Source organism: Solea solea, chromosome 20 (assembly GCF_958295425.1).
Source record: "Solea solea chromosome 20, fSolSol10.1, whole genome shotgun sequence".
Lineage (NCBI taxonomy): Eukaryota > Metazoa > Chordata > Actinopteri > Pleuronectiformes > Soleidae > Solea > Solea solea.
In genome coordinates, this window is record NC_081153.1 from 1,419,613 (window position 1) to 1,443,222 (window position 23,610).

Here is a 23,610-nt window from a genome sequence, read left to right on the forward strand (position 1 = left end):
AATTGCTTTGATTAGCTCGTGAGACCTTCAGTTACAAAGACAGGTGGAACCAATCATGAAAAAGTCTGTTTAACAGAGGTCATTGCTGGCTGTGCTTGTCCTCGGTTCTTTTTTAGAGTGTGGCAACATGGGGCGTCTACACAACTCTCCACGGATCTAAAAACTAAGATAATTCATCATCATGAATTAGGAGAAGGGTACAAGAAATGATCAAGAAGGTTTGGACTGTCTGTCTCCACAGTTAGAAATGGAAGGCCACAAGAACAGACCTTGTGAAGGAAAGATGTGGTAGGCCAAAACAAATACAGGAAAGGCACAGGAGAAGGATGGTTAGAATGGTCACAGACAAGCCCCAGACCACCTCCAGAGAACTACAAGAACATCTGGCTACTGATGGTGTAGTTGTTCATCTTTCCACAATCCAGCGTACTTTGAACCAGAAAAGCTCATTGGAAGGGTGAGGGGCAAAACCCTTCCTGTGTGTTTGTCACAAGAAGAGTCGCATGAGGTATGCAAAAGCACATCTGGACAAGCCAGAAGCATTTTGGATAAAAAATACTGTGGTCAGATGAGACTAAGATAGAGTTATTTGGTCAGAACAAGAGGAGGTATGCATGGTGAAAAAAACACACTGAATTCCATGAGAAGAACTTATTGCCTACTGTGAAATTTGGTGGAGGGTCCATCATGTTATGGGGCTGTGTGGCTAGCACAGGGACTGGAAACCTTGTTAAAGCTGAGGGCCACATGAATTCCTCTCAGTATCAGCAGATTCTTGACAAGAATGTTCAAGAATCGGTCACAAAGTTGAAGCTATGCTGGGGTTGGATTTTTCAGCAGGACAATGATCCTAAGCACTGTTCAAAATCCACCAAGGAATTCATGCAGAAGCACAAGTACAATCTTCTGGAATGGCCATCCCAGTCCCCAGACCTTAACATCATTGAAAATGTATGGATTGATTTGAAGCAGGCTGTCTACGCACGGAAGCCAAGAAACCTGACTGAACTGGAGGCGTTTGTATGGAAGAATGGGCCAAAATACCACCTGCCAGACTTCAGGGACTTGTCTGAGGCTATAGGAGGCTGTTCTTGCAGCAAAAGGAGGCTCTAATAAATATTAATGGAATTATTTGGGGTGCCCAAATTTATGCACATGCCTATTTTTGTTTAAATGCACATAAAAATGTTTCCGTTAAACCAATAAAAATTATTTCACTACTGAGATGTTTCTGTTACCATAAGGTATAACAATATGTTAAAATGAGTTGCTGCTTTAAAAGCTCAGCAAGTGACAAACTGATGCAGTTATTTTCCTAAGGGGTGCCCAAAATGTTGCATACCACTGTATATATACATACAGTGTATATATATATATATATGTATATGTAAATATAAAAATGTGTATATATGTATGTATGTATATATATGTGTATATATATGTATATATATATATATATATATATATATATATATATATATATGTATATATGTATATATGTATGTATATATGTACATATTATTGTTACAAAGTAAAATCAATTTGCCCTTTTTTTAAATTGTTTTTTTCGGCAAGAGCACAGAAGATGAACATCTCACACGTCATATTTCCGGTTTCCGCACTGGAGGAAGTGGGAGTTAACCGGAAGCACCTGAAGGCGTCACACACACACAGAGCAGCAGCGGCAGAAGTTATAGTTGAAGATAGAGGTGAGTGTGTTTGTCACTGTTTCTAACTATGATTTTATCACTAATTTAAACTAACTAACGAAGTTAAACACAGCGAGTCTTCTGTTGTTCCACTCCTCACACTCTGCGGTGACTGCGTTGACAGCTAACCGTGCTAGCCAGCAGCTGTCAGAACAGACGGTTTCCTGGAGCTAACTGCAGCTAACACCGTTAGCCTGGTTCTTAAATCTCTGCTTCACTGAATTAAAAGCTCTATTTTCCATTAGTCTTTACTTAGTTTGCTTCATATGTGACGTCCTGTGGTTGATTATTTGTTTTAATCACCCAGTTAGTCGCGGGTCGGTGTCAAAACTTTACCTTTACCTTACCGAGCTAACGTGGCTAAACTAGCATCGCAGGAGTAGGCTTTTTTCTTTCTCCCACATTTTGATGTTTTTAAATCCACACAGAAGTTTTGGAAAATTAAACAACTTAAAGTTTAACTTTAACACGCGGATTATTAATGTGGCTTTAAATTAAATCGGAATGTGCGCCTTTGTCGCTTATTGACACAGTTTTCTTTGCGGAAGTGAGTGAAAAACAGGAATATTTGACTGAAATTAGCTTGTTTTAAAAAGTAAATGTAATATAATAATAATTTTTAAGTGTGTCAGTCAGTCAACAACACTGTTGAAGGAGCGGCAGCACATTATTTTAATTTATTACCAGTTTTCAATTTATTAGTTTCATGTTTAGTTTGTAGATGATAAGTCAAATCATTATTAGTTATTTGTGAAAGCTTATCATGATAATTTTTAACTGTTGAATAATCATTTTGAGTCTGTTTTTAATGACATGATGAATGGTTTAAAACTAGGGCTGCAAAGATTTATCAATTATTAATCGATGGTTAAATAAATCGTCAACTACAATTTTTTTTAAATTTTTCATAGGTCATAAAAGTGATCACATTTATCGATATTACCTAATTTATTGCCAACTATTTTGATGATCGATTAATCGTTTGAATGTTTTTCTCAATTATTAAAACCAGTTTCTGTGATGTTCCAGCTTCTTAAATGTGAATATTTTCTGGTTTATTTGCTCCCTAAAATCATTAAAACTGAATCATTTTGGTTTGTGGACAAAAACAAGACATTTGAGAACGTCATCAGTTTGACAATCACTGATCAACATTTTTCTACATTTTATGAACCAAACAAGTAGTCGACAGAAACTTATAAAGACAAATATGAGCTGATGAAATGATGAGGAAAGTTTTCTTGTACTATTTCTAAGTGAAGTTCAGGTATTTTGAATGCTATTGATTATTTCCTGATCAGTGAGGGTCAGTCTTATGTCTCCACTCTGAAATATATATTATTAATCAATTTCTAGTTGTTGTTTTAAGTAATTAAAGCTGTTTTCTGTGGTTTTTCTACTGAAATGTGAATATGTTCTGGTATCTTTGCTCCATTTAACAGTTTTGGTTTATGGACATCATCATTTCCATGTTTGACAAACACTGATCAACATTTCACGGACCAAACAACTACTCGATTAATGACAGGCGACAGAAAGTTATAAAGACTAATGTCTGCTCGTGAAATGATGAAACTTCTTAGGTGGAAAATATTGTTTTTCTATTACTAAGAAGTTTAGATATTTTGACACTCCAGAGGCAGATTTATTAAAGAAAATCAATTGATGATTCCTTATTTCCTAATAAATGAAGGATGAAGATATATTACTATAATGCAGAAAATATTCAGATTTACGAAGCTGAAAACCCCCTGATGAATTGATGATCAAAATAGTTGTAAAAACTCAAATTATCTGATGAAAAGCCACTGAGTCTGATTGCACCCACCAGTTTTCATCCAGCAAGGTAATTAGAATACACACACTGAAATTAATCAGATTACATCAAGTGAAAGGAAGTGATTGTTTAAAGAAATAAAGCAGGTTTTATCTGAAATGAAAGGTAATGAGATCATAAACAGTAGATTATGATATTTTACAGTGTATTTGCGGTGTATTGTCACTCAAACTTTTTTATGAGTCCAGAGAAACGGCTTTATATCCACATATATCTCCTATATCAGGATGTAGACTCAACATATACACATATTGTTTATAAGACACATCACCCAGACTTACAGAAATACCCATTTCATTTATATACTGGTATATATCGATATCAAATTACGTAGTATCTCTAATTTTAAGTGAGTAATCTGGACATAAGTGGTGTCATCATGGCCACAGCAGGTGAGCAGTTAACTGGTCAGAGTGCTGCCTCTGCCAAACGACTCAAACAAAGGAGCAGTGATGGACTGACAGTGTAAACCTTCACCATTGTCTGCTGTAATGAAGCAGCAGCAGGATTGTGAGTCCACACGGTCAGTGTGTAATGAACAGTGTTAACACAGCAGCCACTGACTAATAACCTGCAGCTTCCTCATGCAGACACAGACAGAGGACAACAGGTTGTTAATGTAGAGCAGAAAACATGAGGCTGCATCTAACAAAAGTCTGTAAACCACTCACTCTCACACACCAAACCCCATAGAGAAAATCAGTTATTTTAGCTCACAGGGACACCGGAGCTGCTAGTCTACTGCTGCCTCGTGTGGTCACTTGGTGTAAATCTGATCAAAGGATTTTAAAAGCAGAATTCACTAAACTAAAACATTAGAACTTAGTGATGGAGGCAGCAGTGGATCAACAACTTGGGTGGGTGGGTGTGTGTTGGTGTGGGAGAGTGAGTGGACTTCAGTTTCCTGTTGGAAAAGACACGTGAACATGTTCTTAAGACATCATAGACTTAAACTGACTATTTTATTTTATATTTTAGTAGGTGACTCTAAAATCAGTATGTCTTCACGCTCCCACACCAAATTCCACTGAGGTAATCAGTGATTTCAGCTTTTGTAGCGGTTTTTGCAGCTTAACCCTTGAATCAAAGGCTAATGTGGACTAGTTTAGTCTCTCCTGATAGGATGTGTTTTGACACCTTTCTCCTCTCTGTGTTCCCCCAACCTCCCCCCGCACCCCCCCCCCCCCCCCCCCCCCCACGCTCCCTTCCTTCCTTATTCACTTCCTCCCTCCAGATGCAGACTATAAAGTGTGTGGTGGTTGGCGACGGCGCGGTGGGAAAGACCTGCCTGCTCATCTCCTACACCACCAACAAGTTTCCCTCCGAGTATGTCCCCACGGTGAGGTTTTATTTTTCTGTCTTCTTTTTTTATAATTTGAGAAAAAATTCCAGCACTCCTCTTCCCAAAATACTGTTTTTCACTTTTTATGATTTTTTATTTCAAATGTATACACGTACATTTTAATTTAAATAAATAGCATTTTTTTTGTTCCACAACTTAACAACAAATTAGCACAATATAAAAAAAAAACGGTTATAAAAGTTTGTAAAACTAGATTTTAGGAACAAGACTGAGAAGAAGGACTTGTCACAACTAGGGCTGGGCGATATGGACCAAAACTCATATCTCGATATTTTTTGTTCGAATGGCGCTATGCGATATTATAACGATATTTTGAACGAAACGGGTAAAGTGTGTACTTTTAACTTCACACCACAAGCAATCACCATCAACCATTTATTTAGGTTAGTTTTTTTGCTCAACAAAGCACAGCTGTGCATATAACAGATATAATAATAATAATATATTAATATATAATATAATATATATATATATATATATATCTATAATATAGCTGACATTTATCAGTCTTGTATAAAGTACTTGAAAGCGGTACTTGAGTAAAAGTACAAGTATCTTACCAGAATGACTTTGGTAGAGGTTAAAGTCACCTTTTACAATTTACAAAAACCTGGAGACCAGAGCCTCAGTGTCGGACATGGTAAACAACGAGCCGCTGGTGGGTTTTAAGTCCACTTGGAGCCGTGGCTTACAGCTGAGCGGCTCACAACTGGTGCCACTAAAAACTAGCGTCAACAAACAGGCATTACGTCACCAACTTAACTTTTATTTTGTAGTAACGAGTAACGCAGATGGTTCAGGGAAATGTATCGGAGTAAAAGTACACATTTTATTTAGGAAATGTAGTGGAGTAAAAGTTGTCAGAAAATAACGAACAGATATGTGAAAATTCTACTTAAAGAGGAACTAAACCCTAAACTACTTTGTTTAGGTTCAAACTAGTGTATAAGGTTATCTAGTAATATTATTGACTGATCCAGGTCCAACTCTTGGTAGTTTTGTGTAAAGTCTTTGAATGACGTATTTTGTGTTATGTGTGTTGTGTTTTGTGTGTATGTACTGCCTTCTCTGGATAAACACCTCCCATTACGTATGAATGTTCCTATTAGCTGGCTCCTCCCATGCTGTCGTCTCTGTCCCGGTTCTCCGTCACTAACCGTCCTCCTCTAGCCACGCCCCCACAGACACAGCAGTGGGGGGCCACTCAGAGTGGATACACAGCACTCATATTTCTACATAAATTCAGCAGGAGCGGGAGAGGAAGTAGGAAAATAAAACACCCGGTTTACTTTTCAGAATAAAAGATCCCATAATGAAACCACATCACAGTTCACTTTACTACATCACAGAAAGAGTCCCCGCGAGCTCAGCGTGCTCCTGTTTAATCGCTCTGTAGAATCACTGCTCTGTTTGTTGTGTTTACAACATTTAAAGTGGATTTCTTTGCCAGAAGAACCACAAAAAAACCTCGTCTCTGACTCCAGCTGTGCAGCTGTGGAAGCGGGCGGATGTGAGACGGCAGCAGTGAAGTGGAACTTGGCTGACCTGACCCCGTCCATTCTACCTAGCAACAGTGAATACTATTTTCTGATTGGCTGATAGGTCGCTAATTCAAGACAGCTCTATGAGTGAACTACGCAGAGCAATCTGCCTTCACATCAGCTATTCATATATTATTCATTTATTTGCGGTGACTTTTAGCACTTATCAGTGTGGGAAATGTCATGTGTGAGTGTGGAAACTTATTGAAATGTGTGTCTCACGCTAAATGCAGCTCTAATCTGCCACTGGAAATACCACAGCAAGCTGCCGCTGCAGTGCTCACTCACCCCCCCACTCAATGATAACTCCCTGTGACTTTTTGTATAAAATCAGGCATTGGGCGGAGTCAGCTTCAGAACAGGGGTTTAGTTCCTCTAACAAAGCAAAACAAACAATCTAACAAAGTACAGTAACAAAGTATTTGTACTTTGTTAGATTACAACACTGACCACAGGCCTACATAAGCCTATATTCTGCGTTCTGCAAATAACAAATGTACCAGGAGAGAGACAGACTGCGACTGCGAGCCCTTGGCCGCAGAAGCACCACGTTCTTAGCCATTTTAACGTCACACACAGGAGTTGTTGATCCACTGCTGCCTCTATCACTAAGTTCAAATGTCATGCATTTAAAATCCTTTGTTCAGATTGACCTCAATGACACAAGGTGTCCACACGAGGCAGCAGTAGATCAGCTGTGAGATAAAGACGTGAACAAAATCCATGTTTTTATTGAGTGAGTTTAAAGGTGTAGTCTACCTCCCATTCTGTGATGACATCTGAAATATTGTCCTCTTTTTCTCTCTCTCTGTGATCTTTGTTGTCTTTATTCCTCACCTGTCTCCTCCTCCTCAGGTGTTTGATAACTATGCAGTGACGGTGATGATCGGTGGAGAGCCATACACTCTTGGACTGTTTGACACCGCAGGTACGTTTCACTGACGACGTCAAACAAACCCCGAGCTTCGGCCGCTGCTGTTTCTGTTGTTTTCAGTGTTTTTGTTTGTCTCCCCCTTCAGGTCAGGAGGACTACGACAGACTGCGACCACTCAGCTACCCTCAGACCGACGTCTTCCTCGTGTGCTTCTCCGTCGTGTCGCCCTCGTCCTTTGAGAACGTCAGAGAGAAGGTTTGTACTCCAGCAGCACCTGAACACGATATCAACGTCCTGAAAACAAACAAAGTCAAAGTCACTCGTCGCTATTTTCTCTGCTCAGTGGGTGCCGGAGATCTCGCACCACTGCCCGCGGACGCCGTTCCTGCTGGTCGGGACTCAGGTGGACCTGAGGGACGACAGCAACACGCTGGAGAAGCTGGCCAAGAACAAGCAGCGAGCGCTGACCTGCGAGAGCGGAGAGAAGCTGGCGCGCGAGCTGAAAGCCGTTAAATACGTGGAGTGTTCGGCTCTGACGCAGGTAAACACAACAACAACATAATAATCACACATTTATTCTCTGCTCAGTGGTTTGCACTGTTGCCTCACAGCAAGAAGGGGCTGGGTTCAATTCCCTTGACCTTCCTGTGTGGAGTTTGCATGTTCTCCCCGTCACCATCACAACATGTTAGAATGTTAAGGTCCCAGCTCGACTCGCCTCAGTTTAGGTTTGTTTTTCCACTACAAGAACAGTACCTACTCAACGTGGGTGGAGTCATCACAGCACAGCTGCATGAAACTGCCGTGACTTTGTTTTACATGTGACACACACACACACACACACACACACACACACACACTAGTGACAGTGACTTATAAAGCAGTTGTTTTCAGTGTAACTGAATCATTAGAATCACTTTGTTTAACTCTTCCTCCATGAACGCAGCACAGACTCCATCTGACACAGTCACTGGACTGAAATCCACCAGACTCCTCTGTTAAATACTGAGATTTTACACATTGTTGGAGATGAACCCACGTTTGTAGGATTGTTAAGTCTTTTTAACTCATCTACAGTTCACCATTGTTTGGCTTGATTCTAGTGTCGGACGTTTCTTCCTGTGACGTCACTAGGCCTGTCACGATAACAAATTTTGCTGGACGATAAATTGCCCCAAAATTATTGCAATGCAATAAACAATAATATTGTCGTTCTGAGACCATTTTCATCTAATACAATGATAATGGCATAAAAATGCAGGTATTCAAAGATCAATAAACATTTTAAATATCCACAATAAATGAACAAAACAACCAAATACAATAAATAAAATGGACTCTCAGTCTCTGTTAACAAAACCACTCACAGAAAGACAGACTGTGTGGCTCAAGGCAGGATCTCTCAGGAGTAACAATGTTGCCAGCTGTGCTAAACTGCTGTGGAGTTTGCATGTTCTCCCCGTCACCATCACAACATGTTAGAATGTTAAGGTCCCAGCTCGACTCGCCTCAGTTTAGGTTTGTTTTTCCACTACAAGAACAGTACCTACTCAACGTGATGCGTTTAGTTGCTACGACTCGCTCAGGTTAAGTGGTTCACCACGATCATTCGGTTTGAATCCAAAGTGCTTCCACACTGCAGCTGTCACGTTTGGCTTTTCAACCAATTTCATCTTCCTCCAGCTCTCAACTAGCGTCTGGCTGCTCCTCACATGGTTCTGTTGCTGCACTCTGTGCTAAGCTACGCCAGGAGTACACCAGATACTAACTTAAGTACCAGGTACTAACAAAAGTACCAGGTACTAACTTAAGTACCAGGTACTAACAAAAGTACCAGGTTGTAACTAAAGTACAAGGTTGTAACTAAAGTACATGGTACTAACTAAAGTGTCCTGCTGCTATTTTCAAATCGCAAAGTGTGTGAAAATATCTTTTTTGATGAATCATTGTCTTGAATGTTTTTATTATAATAATTATTGTTATTATTATCATCATTATTATTATTATTATTATTATTATTATTATAATAATTATAATTATTGTTCTACAGACTGAAGAGAACATCTCACACAGCTTTTTAATTAAAATTAAAATTAAAATTATAATAATGAACGTTTGTTCCAGAATCTGTTAAACACTGACATTTTAGACATTTGTTCCAGAATCTGTTAAACACTGACATTTTAGACGTTTGTTCCAGAATCTGTTAAACACTGACATTTTAGACATTTGTTCCAGAATCTGTTAAACACTGACATTTTAGACATTTGTTCCAGAATCTGTTAAACACTGACATTTTAGACGTTTGTTCCAGAATCTGTTAAACACTGACATTTTAGACATTTGTTCCAGAATCTGTTAAACACTGACATTTTAGACGTTTGTTCCAGAATCTGTTAAACACTGACATTTTAGACGTTTGTTCCAGAATCTGTGAAATACTGACATTTTAGATATTTGTTCCAGAATCTGTTAAACACTGACATTTTTGACGTTTGTTCCAGAATTTGTTAAACACTGACATTTCAGACGTTTGTTCCAGAATCTGTTAAACACTGACATTTTAGACGTTTGTTCCAGAATCTGTTAAACACTGACATTTTAGACATTTGTTCCAGAATCTGTTAAACACTGACATTTTAGACGTTTGTTCCAGAATCTGTTAAACACTGACATTTTAGACATTTATTCCAGAATCTGTTAAACACTGACATTTTAGACGTTTGTTCCAGAATCTGTTAAACACTGACATTTTAGACGTTTGTTCCAGAATCTGTGAAATACTGACATTTTAGATATTTGTTCCAGAATCTGTTAAACACTGACATTTTTGACGTTTGTTCCAGAATTTGTTAAACACTGACATTTCAGACGTTTGTTCCAGAATCTGTTAAACACTGACATTTTAGACATTTGTTCCAGAATCTGTTAAACACTGACATTTTAGACGTTTGTTCCAGAATCTGTTAAACACTGACATTTTAGACATTTATTCCAGAATCTGTTAAACACTGACATTTTAGACGTTTGTTCCAGAATCTGTTAAACACTGACATTTTAGACGTTTGTTCCAGAATCTGTTAAACACTGACATTTTAGACGTTTGTTCCAGAATCTGTTAAACACTGACATTTTAGACGTTTGTTCCAGAATCTGTTAAACACTGACATTTTAGACGTTTGTTCCAGAATCTGTTAAACACTGACATTTTAGACGTTTGTTCCAGAATCTGTTAAACACTGACATTTTAGACGTTTGTTCCAGAATCTGTTAAACACTGACATTTTAGACGTTTGTTCCAGAATCTGTTAAACACTGACATTTTAGACGTTTGTTCCAGAATCTGTTAAACACTGACATTTTAGACATTTGTTCCAGAATCTGTTAAACACTGACATTTTAGACGTTTGTTCCAGAATCTGTTAAACACTGACATTTCAGACGTTTGTTCCAGAATCTGTTAAACACTGACATTTTAGACGTTTGTTCCAGAATCTGTTAAACACTGACATTTTAGACGTTTGTTCCAGAATCTGTTAAACACTGACATTTTAGACGTTTGTTCCAGAATCTGTTAAACACTGACATTTTCGACGTTTGTTCCAGAATCTGTTAAACACTGACATTTTAGACGTTTGTTCCAGAATCTGTTAAACACTGACATTTTCGACGTTTGTTCCAGAATCTGTTAAACACTGACATTTTAGACATTTGTTCCAGAATCTGTTAAACACTGACATTTTAGACGTTTGTTCCAGAATCTGTTAAACACTGACATTTTAGACATTTATTCCAGAATCTGTTAAACACTGACATTTTAGACGTTTGTTCAAGAATCTGTTAAACACTGACATTTTAGACGTTTGTTCCAGAATCTGTTAGACATTTGTTCCAGAATCTGTTAAACACTGACATTTTAGACGTTTGTTCCAGAATCTGTTAAACACTGACATTTTAGACGTTTGTTCCAGAATCTGTTAAACACTGACATTTTAGACGTTTGTTCCAGAATCTGTTAAACACTGACATTTTAGACGTTTGTTCCAGAATCTGTTAAACACTGACATTTTAGACATTTGTTCCAGAATCTGTTAAACACTGACATTTTAGACGTTTGTTCCAGAATCTGTTAAACACTGACATTTTAGACGTTTGTTCCAGAATCTGTTAAACACTGACATTTTAGACGTTTGTTCCAGAATCTGTTAAACACTGACATTTTAGACGTTTGTTCCAGAATCTGTTAAACACTGACATTTTAGACATTTGTTCCAGAATCTGTTAAACACTGACATTTTAGACGTTTGTTCAAGAATCTGTTAAACACTGACATTTTAGACGTTTGTTCCAGAATCTGTTAGACATTTGTTCCAGAATCTGTTAAACACTGACATTTTAGACGTTTGTTCCAGAATCTGTTAAACACTGACATTTTAGACGTTCGTTCCAGAATCTGTTAAACACTGACATTTTAGACATTTGTTCCAGAATCTGTTAAACACTGACATTTTAGACGTTTGTTCCAGAATCTGTTAAACACTGACATTTTAGACATTTGTTCAAGAATCTGTTAAACACTGACATTTCAGACGTTTGTTCCAGAATCTGTTAAACACTGACATTTTTGACGTTTGTTCCAGAATCTGTTAAACACTGACATTTTAGACGTTTGTTCAAGAATCTGTTAAACACTGACATTTTAGACATTTGTTCCAGAATCTGTTAAACACTGACATTTTAGACATTTGTTCCAGAATCTGTTAAACACTGACATTTTAGACGTTTGTTCCAGAATCTGTTAAACACTGACATTTTAGACATTTGTTCCAGAATCTGTTAAACACTGACATTTTAGACGTTTGTTCCAGAATCTGTTAAACACTGACATTTTAGACGTTTGTTCCAGAATCTGTGAAATACTGACATTTTAGATATTTGTTCCAGAATCTGTTAAACACTGACATTTTTGACGTTTGTTCCAGAATTTGTTAAACACTGACATTTCAGACGTTTGTTCCAGAATCTGTTAAACACTGACATTTTAGACGTTTGTTCCAGAATCTGTTAAACACTGACATTTTAGACATTTGTTCCAGAATCTGTTAAACACTGACATTTTAGACGTTTGTTCCAGAATCTGTTAAACACTGACATTTTAGACATTTATTCCAGAATCTGTTAAACACTGACATTTTAGACGTTTGTTCCAGAATCTGTTAAACACTGACATTTTAGACGTTTGTTCCAGAATCTGTGAAATACTGACATTTTAGATATTTGTTCCAGAATCTGTTAAACACTGACATTTTTGACGTTTGTTCCAGAATTTGTTAAACACTGACATTTCAGACGTTTGTTCCAGAATCTGTTAAACACTGACATTTTAGACATTTGTTCCAGAATCTGTTAAACACTGACATTTTAGACGTTTGTTCCAGAATCTGTTAAACACTGACATTTTAGACATTTATTCCAGAATCTGTTAAACACTGACATTTTAGACGTTTGTTCCAGAATCTGTTAAACACTGACATTTTAGACGTTTGTTCCAGAATCTGTTAAACACTGACATTTTAGACGTTTGTTCCAGAATCTGTTAAACACTGACATTTTAGACGTTTGTTCCAGAATCTGTTAAACACTGACATTTTAGACGTTTGTTCCAGAATCTGTTAAACACTGACATTTTAGACGTTTGTTCCAGAATCTGTTAAACACTGACATTTTAGACGTTTGTTCCAGAATCTGTTAAACACTGACATTTTAGACGTTTGTTCCAGAATCTGTTAAACACTGACATTTTAGACGTTTGTTCCAGAATCTGTTAAACACTGACATTTTAGACATTTGTTCCAGAATCTGTTAAACACTGACATTTTAGACGTTTGTTCCAGAATCTGTTAAACACTGACATTTCAGACGTTTGTTCCAGAATCTGTTAAACACTGACATTTTAGACGTTTGTTCCAGAATCTGTTAAACACTGACATTTTAGACGTTTGTTCCAGAATCTGTTAAACACTGACATTTTAGACGTTTGTTCCAGAATCTGTTAAACACTGACATTTTCGACGTTTGTTCCAGAATCTGTTAAACACTGACATTTTAGACGTTTGTTCCAGAATCTGTTAAACACTGACATTTTCGACGTTTGTTCCAGAATCTGTTAAACACTGACATTTTAGACATTTGTTCCAGAATCTGTTAAACACTGACATTTTAGACGTTTGTTCCAGAATCTGTTAAACACTGACATTTTAGACATTTATTCCAGAATCTGTTAAACACTGACATTTTAGACGTTTGTTCAAGAATCTGTTAAACACTGACATTTTAGACGTTTGTTCCAGAATCTGTTAGACATTTGTTCCAGAATCTGTTAAACACTGACATTTTAGACGTTTGTTCCAGAATCTGTTAAACACTGACATTTTAGACGTTTGTTCCAGAATCTGTTAAACACTGACATTTTAGACGTTTGTTCCAGAATCTGTTAAACACTGACATTTTAGACGTTTGTTCCAGAATCTGTTAAACACTGACATTTTAGACATTTGTTCCAGAATCTGTTAAACACTGACATTTTAGACGTTTGTTCCAGAATCTGTTAAACACTGACATTTTAGACGTTTGTTCCAGAATCTGTTAAACACTGACATTTTAGACGTTTGTTCCAGAATCTGTTAAACACTGACATTTTAGACGTTTGTTCCAGAATCTGTTAAACACTGACATTTTAGACATTTGTTCCAGAATCTGTTAAACACTGACATTTTAGACGTTTGTTCAAGAATCTGTTAAACACTGACATTTTAGACGTTTGTTCCAGAATCTGTTAGACATTTGTTCCAGAATCTGTTAAACACTGACATTTTAGACGTTTGTTCCAGAATCTGTTAAACACTGACATTTTAGACGTTCGTTCCAGAATCTGTTAAACACTGACATTTTAGACATTTGTTCCAGAATCTGTTAAACACTGACATTTTAGACGTTTGTTCCAGAATCTGTTAAACACTGACATTTTAGACATTTGTTCAAGAATCTGTTAAACACTGACATTTCAGACGTTTGTTCCAGAATCTGTTAAACACTGACATTTTTGACGTTTGTTCCAGAATCTGTTAAACACTGACATTTTAGACGTTTGTTCAAGAATCTGTTAAACACTGACATTTTAGACATTTGTTCAAGAATCTGTTAAACACTGACATTTCAGACGTTTGTTCCAGAATCTGTTAAACACTGACATTTTAGACATTTGTTCCAGAATCTGTTAAACACTGACATTTTAGACATTTGTTCAAGAATCTGTTAAACACTGACATTTTAGACGTTTGTTCCAGAATCTGTTAAACACTGACATTTTAGACGTTTGTTCCAGAATCTGTTAAACACTGACATTTTAGACGTTTGTTCCAGAATCTGTTAAACACTGACATTTTAGACGTTTGTTCCAGAATCTGTTAAACACTGACATTTTAGACGTTTGTTCCAGAATCTGTTAAACACTGACATTTTAGACGTTTGTTCCAGAATCTGTTAAACACTGACATTTTAGACGTTTGTTCCAGAATCTGTTAAATACTGACATTTTAGACATTTGTTCCAGAATCTGTTAAACACTGACATTTTAGACGTTTGTTCCAGAATCTGTTAAACACTGACATTTTAGACGTTTGTTCAAGAATCTGTTAAACACTGACATTTTAGACATTTGTTCCAGAATCTGTTAAACACTGACATTTTAGACATTTGTTCCAGAATCTGTTAAACACTGACATTTTAGACGTTTGTTCCAGAATCTGTTAAACACTGACATTTTAGACATTTGTTCCAGAATCTGTTAAACACTGACATTTTAGACGTTTGTTCCAGAATCTGTTAAACACTGACATTTTAGACGTTTGTTCCAGAATCTGTGAAATACTGACATTTTAGATATTTGTTCCAGAATCTGTTAAACACTGACATTTTTGACGTTTGTTCCAGAATTTGTTAAACACTGACATTTCAGACGTTTGTTCCAGAATCTGTTAAACACTGACATTTTAGACGTTTGTTCCAGAATCTGTTAAACACTGACATTTTAGACATTTGTTCCAGAATCTGTTAAACACTGACATTTTAGACGTTTGTTCCAGAATCTGTTAAACACTGACATTTTAGACATTTATTCCAGAATCTGTTAAACACTGACATTTTAGACGTTTGTTCCAGAATCTGTTAAACACTGACATTTTAGACGTTTGTTCCAGAATCTGTGAAATACTGACATTTTAGATATTTGTTCCAGAATCTGTTAAACACTGACATTTTTGACGTTTGTTCCAGAATTTGTTAAACACTGACATTTCAGACGTTTGTTCCAGAATCTGTTAAACACTGACATTTTAGACATTTGTTCCAGAATCTGTTAAACACTGACATTTTAGACGTTTGTTCCAGAATCTGTTAAACACTGACATTTTAGACATTTATTCCAGAATCTGTTAAACACTGACATTTTAGACGTTTGTTCCAGAATCTGTTAAACACTGACATTTTAGACGTTTGTTCCAGAATCTGTTAAACACTGACATTTTAGACGTTTGTTCCAGAATCTGTTAAACACTGACATTTTAGACGTTTGTTCCAGAATCTGTTAAACACTGACATTTTAGACGTTTGTTCCAGAATCTGTTAAACACTGACATTTTAGACGTTTGTTCCAGAATCTGTTAAACACTGACATTTTAGACGTTTGTTCCAGAATCTGTTAAACACTGACATTTTAGACGTTTGTTCCAGAATCTGTTAAACACTGACATTTTAGACGTTTGTTCCAGAATCTGTTAAACACTGACATTTTAGACATTTGTTCCAGAATCTGTTAAACACTGACATTTTAGACGTTTGTTCCAGAATCTGTTAAACACTGACATTTCAGACGTTTGTTCCAGAATCTGTTAAACACTGACATTTTAGACGTTTGTTCCAGAATCTGTTAAACACTGACATTTTAGACGTTTGTTCCAGAATCTGTTAAACACTGACATTTTAGACGTTTGTTCCAGAATCTGTTAAACACTGACATTTTCGACGTTTGTTCCAGAATCTGTTAAACACTGACATTTTAGACGTTTGTTCCAGAATCTGTTAAACACTGACATTTTCGACGTTTGTTCCAGAATCTGTTAAACACTGACATTTTAGACATTTGTTCCAGAATCTGTTAAACACTGACATTTTAGACGTTTGTTCCAGAATCTGTTAAACACTGACATTTTAGACATTTATTCCAGAATCTGTTAAACACTGACATTTTAGACGTTTGTTCAAGAATCTGTTAAACACTGACATTTTAGACGTTTGTTCCAGAATCTGTTAGACATTTGTTCCAGAATCTGTTAAACACTGACATTTTAGACGTTTGTTCCAGAATCTGTTAAACACTGACATTTTAGACGTTTGTTCCAGAATCTGTTAAACACTGACATTTTAGACGTTTGTTCCAGAATCTGTTAAACACTGACATTTTAGACGTTTGTTCCAGAATCTGTTAAACACTGACATTTTAGACATTTGTTCCAGAATCTGTTAAACACTGACATTTTAGACGTTTGTTCCAGAATCTGTTAAACACTGACATTTTAGACGTTTGTTCCAGAATCTGTTAAACACTGACATTTTAGACGTTTGTTCCAGAATCTGTTAAACACTGACATTTTAGACGTTTGTTCCAGAATCTGTTAAACACTGACATTTTAGACATTTGTTCCAGAATCTGTTAAACACTGACATTTTAGACGTTTGTTCAAGAATCTGTTAAACACTGACATTTTAGACGTTTGTTCCAGAATCTGTTAGACATTTGTTCCAGAATCTGTTAAACACTGACATTTTAGACGTTTGTTCCAGAATCTGTTAAACACTGACATTTTAGACGTTCGTTCCAGAATCTGTTAAACACTGACATTTTAGACATTTGTTCCAGAATCTGTTAAACACTGACATTTTAGACGTTTGTTCCAGAATCTGTTAAACACTGACATTTTAGACATTTGTTCAAGAATCTGTTAAACACTGACATTTCAGACGTTTGTTCCAGAATCTGTTAAACACTGACATTTTTGACGTTTGTTCCAGAATCTGTTAAACACTGACATTTTAGACGTTTGTTCAAGAATCTGTTAAACACTGACATTTTAGACATTTGTTCAAGAATCTGTTAAACACTGACATTTCAGACGTTTGTTCCAGAATCTGTTAAACACTGACATTTTAGACATTTGTTCCAGAATCTGTTAAACACTGACATTTTAGACATTTGTTCAAGAATCTGTTAAACACTGACATTTTAGACGTTTGTTCCAGAATCTGTTAAACACTGACATTTTAGACGTTTGTTCCAGAATCTGTTAAACACTGACATTTTAGACGTTTGTTCCAGAATCTGTTAAACACTGACATTTTAGACGTTTGTTCCAGAATCTGTTAAACACTGACATTTTAGACGTTTGTTCCAGAATCTGTTAAACACTGACATTTTAGACGTTTGTTCCAGAATCTGTTAAACACTGACATTTTAGACGTTTGTTCCAGAATCTGTTAAATACTGACATTTTAGACATTTGTTCCAGAATCTGTTAAACACTGACATTTTAGACGTTTGTTCAAGAATCTGTGAAACACTGACATTTTAGACATTTGTTCCAGAATCTGTTAAACACTGACATTTTAGACGTTTGTTCCAGAATCTGTTAAACACTGACATTTTAGACATTTGTTCCAGAATCTGTTAAACACTGACATTTTAGACGTTTGTTCCAGAATCTGTTAAATACTGACATTTTAGACATTTGTTCCAGAATCTGTTAAACACTGACATTTTAGACGTTTGTTCAAGAATCTGTGAAACACTGACATTTTAGACATTTGTTCCAGAATCTGTTAAACACTGACATTTTAGACGTTTGTTCCAGAATCTGTTAAACACTGACATTTTAGACGTTTGTTCCAGAATCTGTTAAACACTGACATTTTAGACGTTTGTTCCAGAATCTGTTAAACACTGACATTTTAGACGTTTGTTCCAGAATCTGTTAAACACTGACATTTTAGACATTTGTTCCAGAATCTGTTAAACACTGACATTTTAGACATTTGTTCCAGAATCTGTTAAACACTGACATTTTAGACGTTTGTTCCAGAAACTGTTAAACACTGACATTTTAGACGTTTGTTCCAGAATCTGTTAAACACTGACATTTTAGACGTTTGTTCCAGAAACTGTTAAACACTGACATTTTAGACATTTGTTCCAGAATCTGTTAAACACTGACATTTTAGACGTTTGTTCCAGAATCTGTTAAACACTGACATTTTAGACGTTTGTTCCAGAATCTGTTAAACACTGACATTTTAGACGTTTGTTCCAGAATCTGTTAAATACTGACATTTTAGACATTTGTTCCAGAATCTGTTAAACACTGACATTTTAGACGTTTGTTCCAGAATCTGTTAAATACTGACATTTTAGACATTTGTTCCAGAATCTGTTAAACACTGACATTTTAGACGTTTGTTCAAGAATCTGTGAAACACTGACATTTTAGACATTTGTTCCAGAATCTGTTAAACACTGACATTTTAGACGTTTGTTCCAGAATCTGTTAAACACTGACATTTTAGACATTTGTTCCAGAATCTGTTAAACACTGACATTTTAGACGTTTGTTCCAGAATCTGTTAAATACTGACATTTTAGACATTTGTTCCAGAATCTGTTAAACACTGACATTTTAGACGTTTGTTCAAGAATCTGTGAAACACTGACATTTTAGACATTTGTTCCTGAATCTGTTAAACACTGACATTTTAGACGTTTGTTCCAGAATCTGTTAAACACTGACATTTTAGACGTTTGTTCCAGAATCTGTTAAACACTGACATTTTAGACGTTTGTTCCAGAATCTGTTAAACACTGACATTTTAGACGTCAGTGTATTTGTTCAAGAATCTGTTAAACACTGACATTTTAGACATTTGTTCCAGAATCTGTTAAACACTGACATTTTAGACGTTTGTTCCAGAATCTGTTAAACACTGACATTTTAGACGTTTGTTCCAGAATCTGTTAAACACTGACATTTTAGACGTTTGTTCCAGAATCTGTTAAACACTGACATTTTAGACATTTGTTCCAGAATCTGTTAAACACTGACATTTTAGACATTTGTTCCAGAATCTGTTAAACACTGACATTTTAGACGTTTGTTCCAGAAACTGTTAAACACTGACATTTTAGACATTTGTTCCAGAATCTGTTAAACACTGACATTTTAGACGTTTGTTCCAGAATCTGTTAAATACTGACATTTTAGACATTTGTTCCAGAATCTGTTAAACACTGACATTTTAGACGTTTGTTCCAGAATCTGTTAAATACTGACATTTTAGACATTTGTTCCAGAATCTGTTAAACACTGACATTTTAGACGTTTGTTCAAGAATCTGTGAAACACTGACATTTTAGACATTTGTTCCAGAATCTGTTAAACACTGACATTTTAGACGTTTGTTCCAGAATCTGTTAAACACTGACATTTTAGACATTTGTTCCAGAATCTGTTAAACACTGACATTTTAGACGTTTATTCCAGAATCTGTTAAATACTGACATTTTAGACATTTGTTCCAGAATCTGTTAAACACTGACATTTTAGACGTTTGTTCAAGAATCTGTGAAACACTGACATTTTAGACATTTGTTCCAGAATCTGTTAAACACTGACATTTTAGACGTTTGTTCCAGAATCTGTTAAACACTGACATTTTAGACGTTTGTTCCAGAATCTGTTAAACACTGACATTTTAGACGTTTGTTCCAGAATCTGTTAAACACTGACATTTTAGACGTCAGTGTATTTGTTCCAGAATCTGTTAAATACTGACATTTTAGACATTTGTTCCAGAATCTGTTAAACACTGACATTTTAGACGTTTGTTCCAGAATCTGTTAAACACTGACATTTTAGACGTTTGTTCCAGAATCTGTTAAACACTGACATTTTAGACGTTTGTTCCAGAATCTGTTAAACACTGACATTTTAGACATTTGTTCCAGAATCTGTTAAACACTGACATTTTAGACATTTGTTCCAGAATCTGTTAAACACTGACATTTTAGACGTTTGTTCCAGAAACTGTTAAACACTGACATTTTAGACGTTTGTTCCAGAATCTGTTAAACACTGACATTTTAGACGTTTGTTCCAGAATCTGTTAAACACTGACATTTTAGACGTTTGTTCCAGAATCTGTTAAACACTGACATTTTAGACGTTTGTTCCAGAATCTGTTAAACACTGACATTTTAGACGTTTGTTCCAGAATCTGTTAAATACTGACATTTTAGACATTTGTTCCAGAATCTGTTAAACACTGACATTTTAGACGTTTGTTCAAGAATCTGTGAAACACTGACATTTTAGACATTTGTTCCAGAATCTGTTAAACACTGACATTTTAGACGTTTGTTCCAGAATCTGTTAAACACTGACATTTTAGACATTTGTTCCAGAATCTGTTAAACACTGACATTTTAGACGTTTGTTCCAGAATCTGTTAAATACTGACATTTTAGACATTTGTTCCAGAATCTGTTAAACACTGACATTTTAGACGTTTGTTCAAGAATCTGTGAAACACTGACATTTTAGACATTTGTTCCAGAATCTGTTAAACACTGACATTTTAGACGTTTGTTCCAGAATCTGTTAAACACTGACATTTTAGACGTTTGTTCCAGAATCTGTTAAACACTGACATTTTAGACGTTTGTTCCAGAATCTGTTAAACACTGACATTTTAGACGTTTGTTCCAGAATCTGTTAAACACTGACATTTTAGACGTTTGTTCCAGAATCTGTTAAATACTGACATTTTAGACATTTGTTCCAGAATCTGTTAAACACTGACATTTTAGACGTTTGTTCAAGAATCTGTGAAACACTGACATTTTAGACGTTTGTTCCAGAATCTGTTAGACATTTGTTCCAGAATCTGTTAAACACTGACATTTTAGACGTTTGTTCCAGAATCTGTTAGACATTTGTTCAAGAATCTGTTAAACACTGACATTTTAGACATTTGTTCCAGAATCTGTTAAACACTGACATTTTAGACGTTTGTTCCAGAATCTGTTAAACACTGACATTTTAGACGTTTGTTCCAGAATCTGTTAAACACTGACATTTTAGACGTTTGTTCCAGAATCTGTTAAACACTGACATTTTAGACATTTGTTCCAGAATCTGTTAAACACTGACATTTTAGACATTTGTTCCAGAATCTGTTAAACACTGACATTTTAGACGTTTGTTCCAGAAACTGTTAAACACTGACATTTTAGACGTTTGTTCCAGAATCTGTTAAACACTGACATTTTAGACGTTTGTTCCAGAATCTGTTAAACACTGACATTTTAGACGTTTGTTCAAGAATCTGTTAAACACTGACATTTTAGACGTTTGTTCCAGAATCTGTGAAATACTGACATTTTAGACGTTTGTTCCAGAATCTGTTAAACACTGACATTTTAGACGTTTGTTCCAGAATCTGTTAAACACTGACATTTTAGACATTTGTTCCAGAATCTGTTAAACACTGACATTTTAGACATTTGTTCCAGAATCTGTTAAACACTGACATTTTAGACGTTTGTTCCAGAAACTGTTAAACACTGACATTTTAGACGTTTGTTCCAGAATCTGTTAAACACTGACATTTTAGACGTTTGTTCCAGAATCTGTTAAACACTGACATTTTAGACGTTTGTTCAAGAATCTGTTAAACACTGACATTTTAGACGTTTGTTCCAGAATCTGTGAAATACTGACATTTTAGACGTTTGTTCCAGAATCTGTTAAACACTGACATTTTAGACGTTTGTTCCAGAATCTGTTAAACACTGACATTTTAGACGTTTGTTCCAGAATCTGTTAAACACTGACATTTTAGACGTTTGTTCCAGAATCTGTTAAACACTGACATTTTAGACGTTTGTTCCAGAATCTGTTAAACACTGACATTTTAGACATTTGTTCCAGAATCTGTTAAACACTGACATTTTAGACGTTTGTTCCAGAATCTGTTTAACACTGAACCACGTGTGGCACAAAGTCATGGAAGGAGGCGGTTGTTAATCCTTCAGATTATTCTTCTATCCATGTCTTTGTGGTCATTTTTGAGGAAGTTAACGAGCATAAGAACTCTTGAAACTTGGCACGGAGGTCAGGTCTGGTGAAAAAGGCGATATTGTCATAGATCCCAGACCCATGCGTTGCTCACGGGCTCTATAGCGCCCCCTAAGGTGAAAATAGAGGCAAAATTGAGTTTCACAGAATTTCCTGAAACTGGGTATGAAGATGTTATCGACCGAGACGAACAAAAAAAAGTCGACTCAACAGTCGGACATTTGGAATATTGTGATGTGTTGAGACAGAGAAGCTGTGACGAGACTGCGATGGTTTGTGACGCAGCTCATGAAATCAAATGCAGAAGAATCGTGGACCACGTTCACTGGTATTTCACTTGTCTGTCAATGTTTCTGTCATATTTGGTCTTTTCTTGTCTTTTTACTCATTCTGCAGTTTGTTTTTCATGACATTTGTTTGTCTTGTTTTTTGTCCTCAGCGAGGACTGAAGAACGTTTTTGACGAGGCCATCCTGGCAGCACTCGAGCCTCCGGACACCAAACCCAAGAAACGCTGCTCCCTGCTCTAGGGACGACGAGAGGACAGGAGGACGAGAGGACGAGAGGACAGGAGGGAGACGAGGTGGATGGGTAACAGAGACAAACCTGGGGGGCGGGGGGGAGACACACACACACACACGTGTGTTTAAACAGTGCCTTCATCTGTAGTAATGTGTGTGTGTGTGTGTGTGTGTGTGCGCGCGCGCATGTGAGACGGGGACTCAGCCTTTGTTGTCAGTGTCACATGACTAACACACCTGACCAGGAAGTGAGGTTCAACGCAAAAAACAAAGCCAGTGGGCGGAGTCAGAGTTACAGTAAAAACACTGCTACTATGACGTGAAAACTGTTTTATTTGCTGCACAGGAAACACAGGAAAATAAACACTTCTCTTCAAAATAAAAGACACAAACAGTGCTTTCATTGCTTCACTTTTTCTTTGTTTTGGTCTTAAAAAAAAGTTGAAATCATGATGATTTGTCAGAAAATGTTCAGTGAGGAAGTTTTTCTGCTTTCACTTTTTCCACATCCGTCAGTTATCCAACGT

General features: G+C 36.2%; 1 protein-coding gene across 1 annotated transcript; it reads left to right on the forward strand.

The window, feature by feature from the left end:
* Positions 1-1,611: 1,611 nt before the first annotated feature.
* LOC131447103 (cell division control protein 42 homolog) lies at positions 1,612-23,480 on the forward strand. Its single transcript, XM_058618566.1, has 6 exons — positions 1,612-1,709; positions 4,781-4,885; positions 7,306-7,378; positions 7,470-7,579; positions 7,668-7,865; positions 23,003-23,480. Exons 2-6 carry the CDS (start codon positions 4,781-4,783, stop codon positions 23,090-23,092), a joined length of 576 nt encoding a protein of 191 aa, XP_058474549.1. The 5' UTR covers positions 1,612-1,709; the 3' UTR covers positions 23,093-23,480.
* Positions 23,481-23,610: the final 130 nt, after the last annotated feature.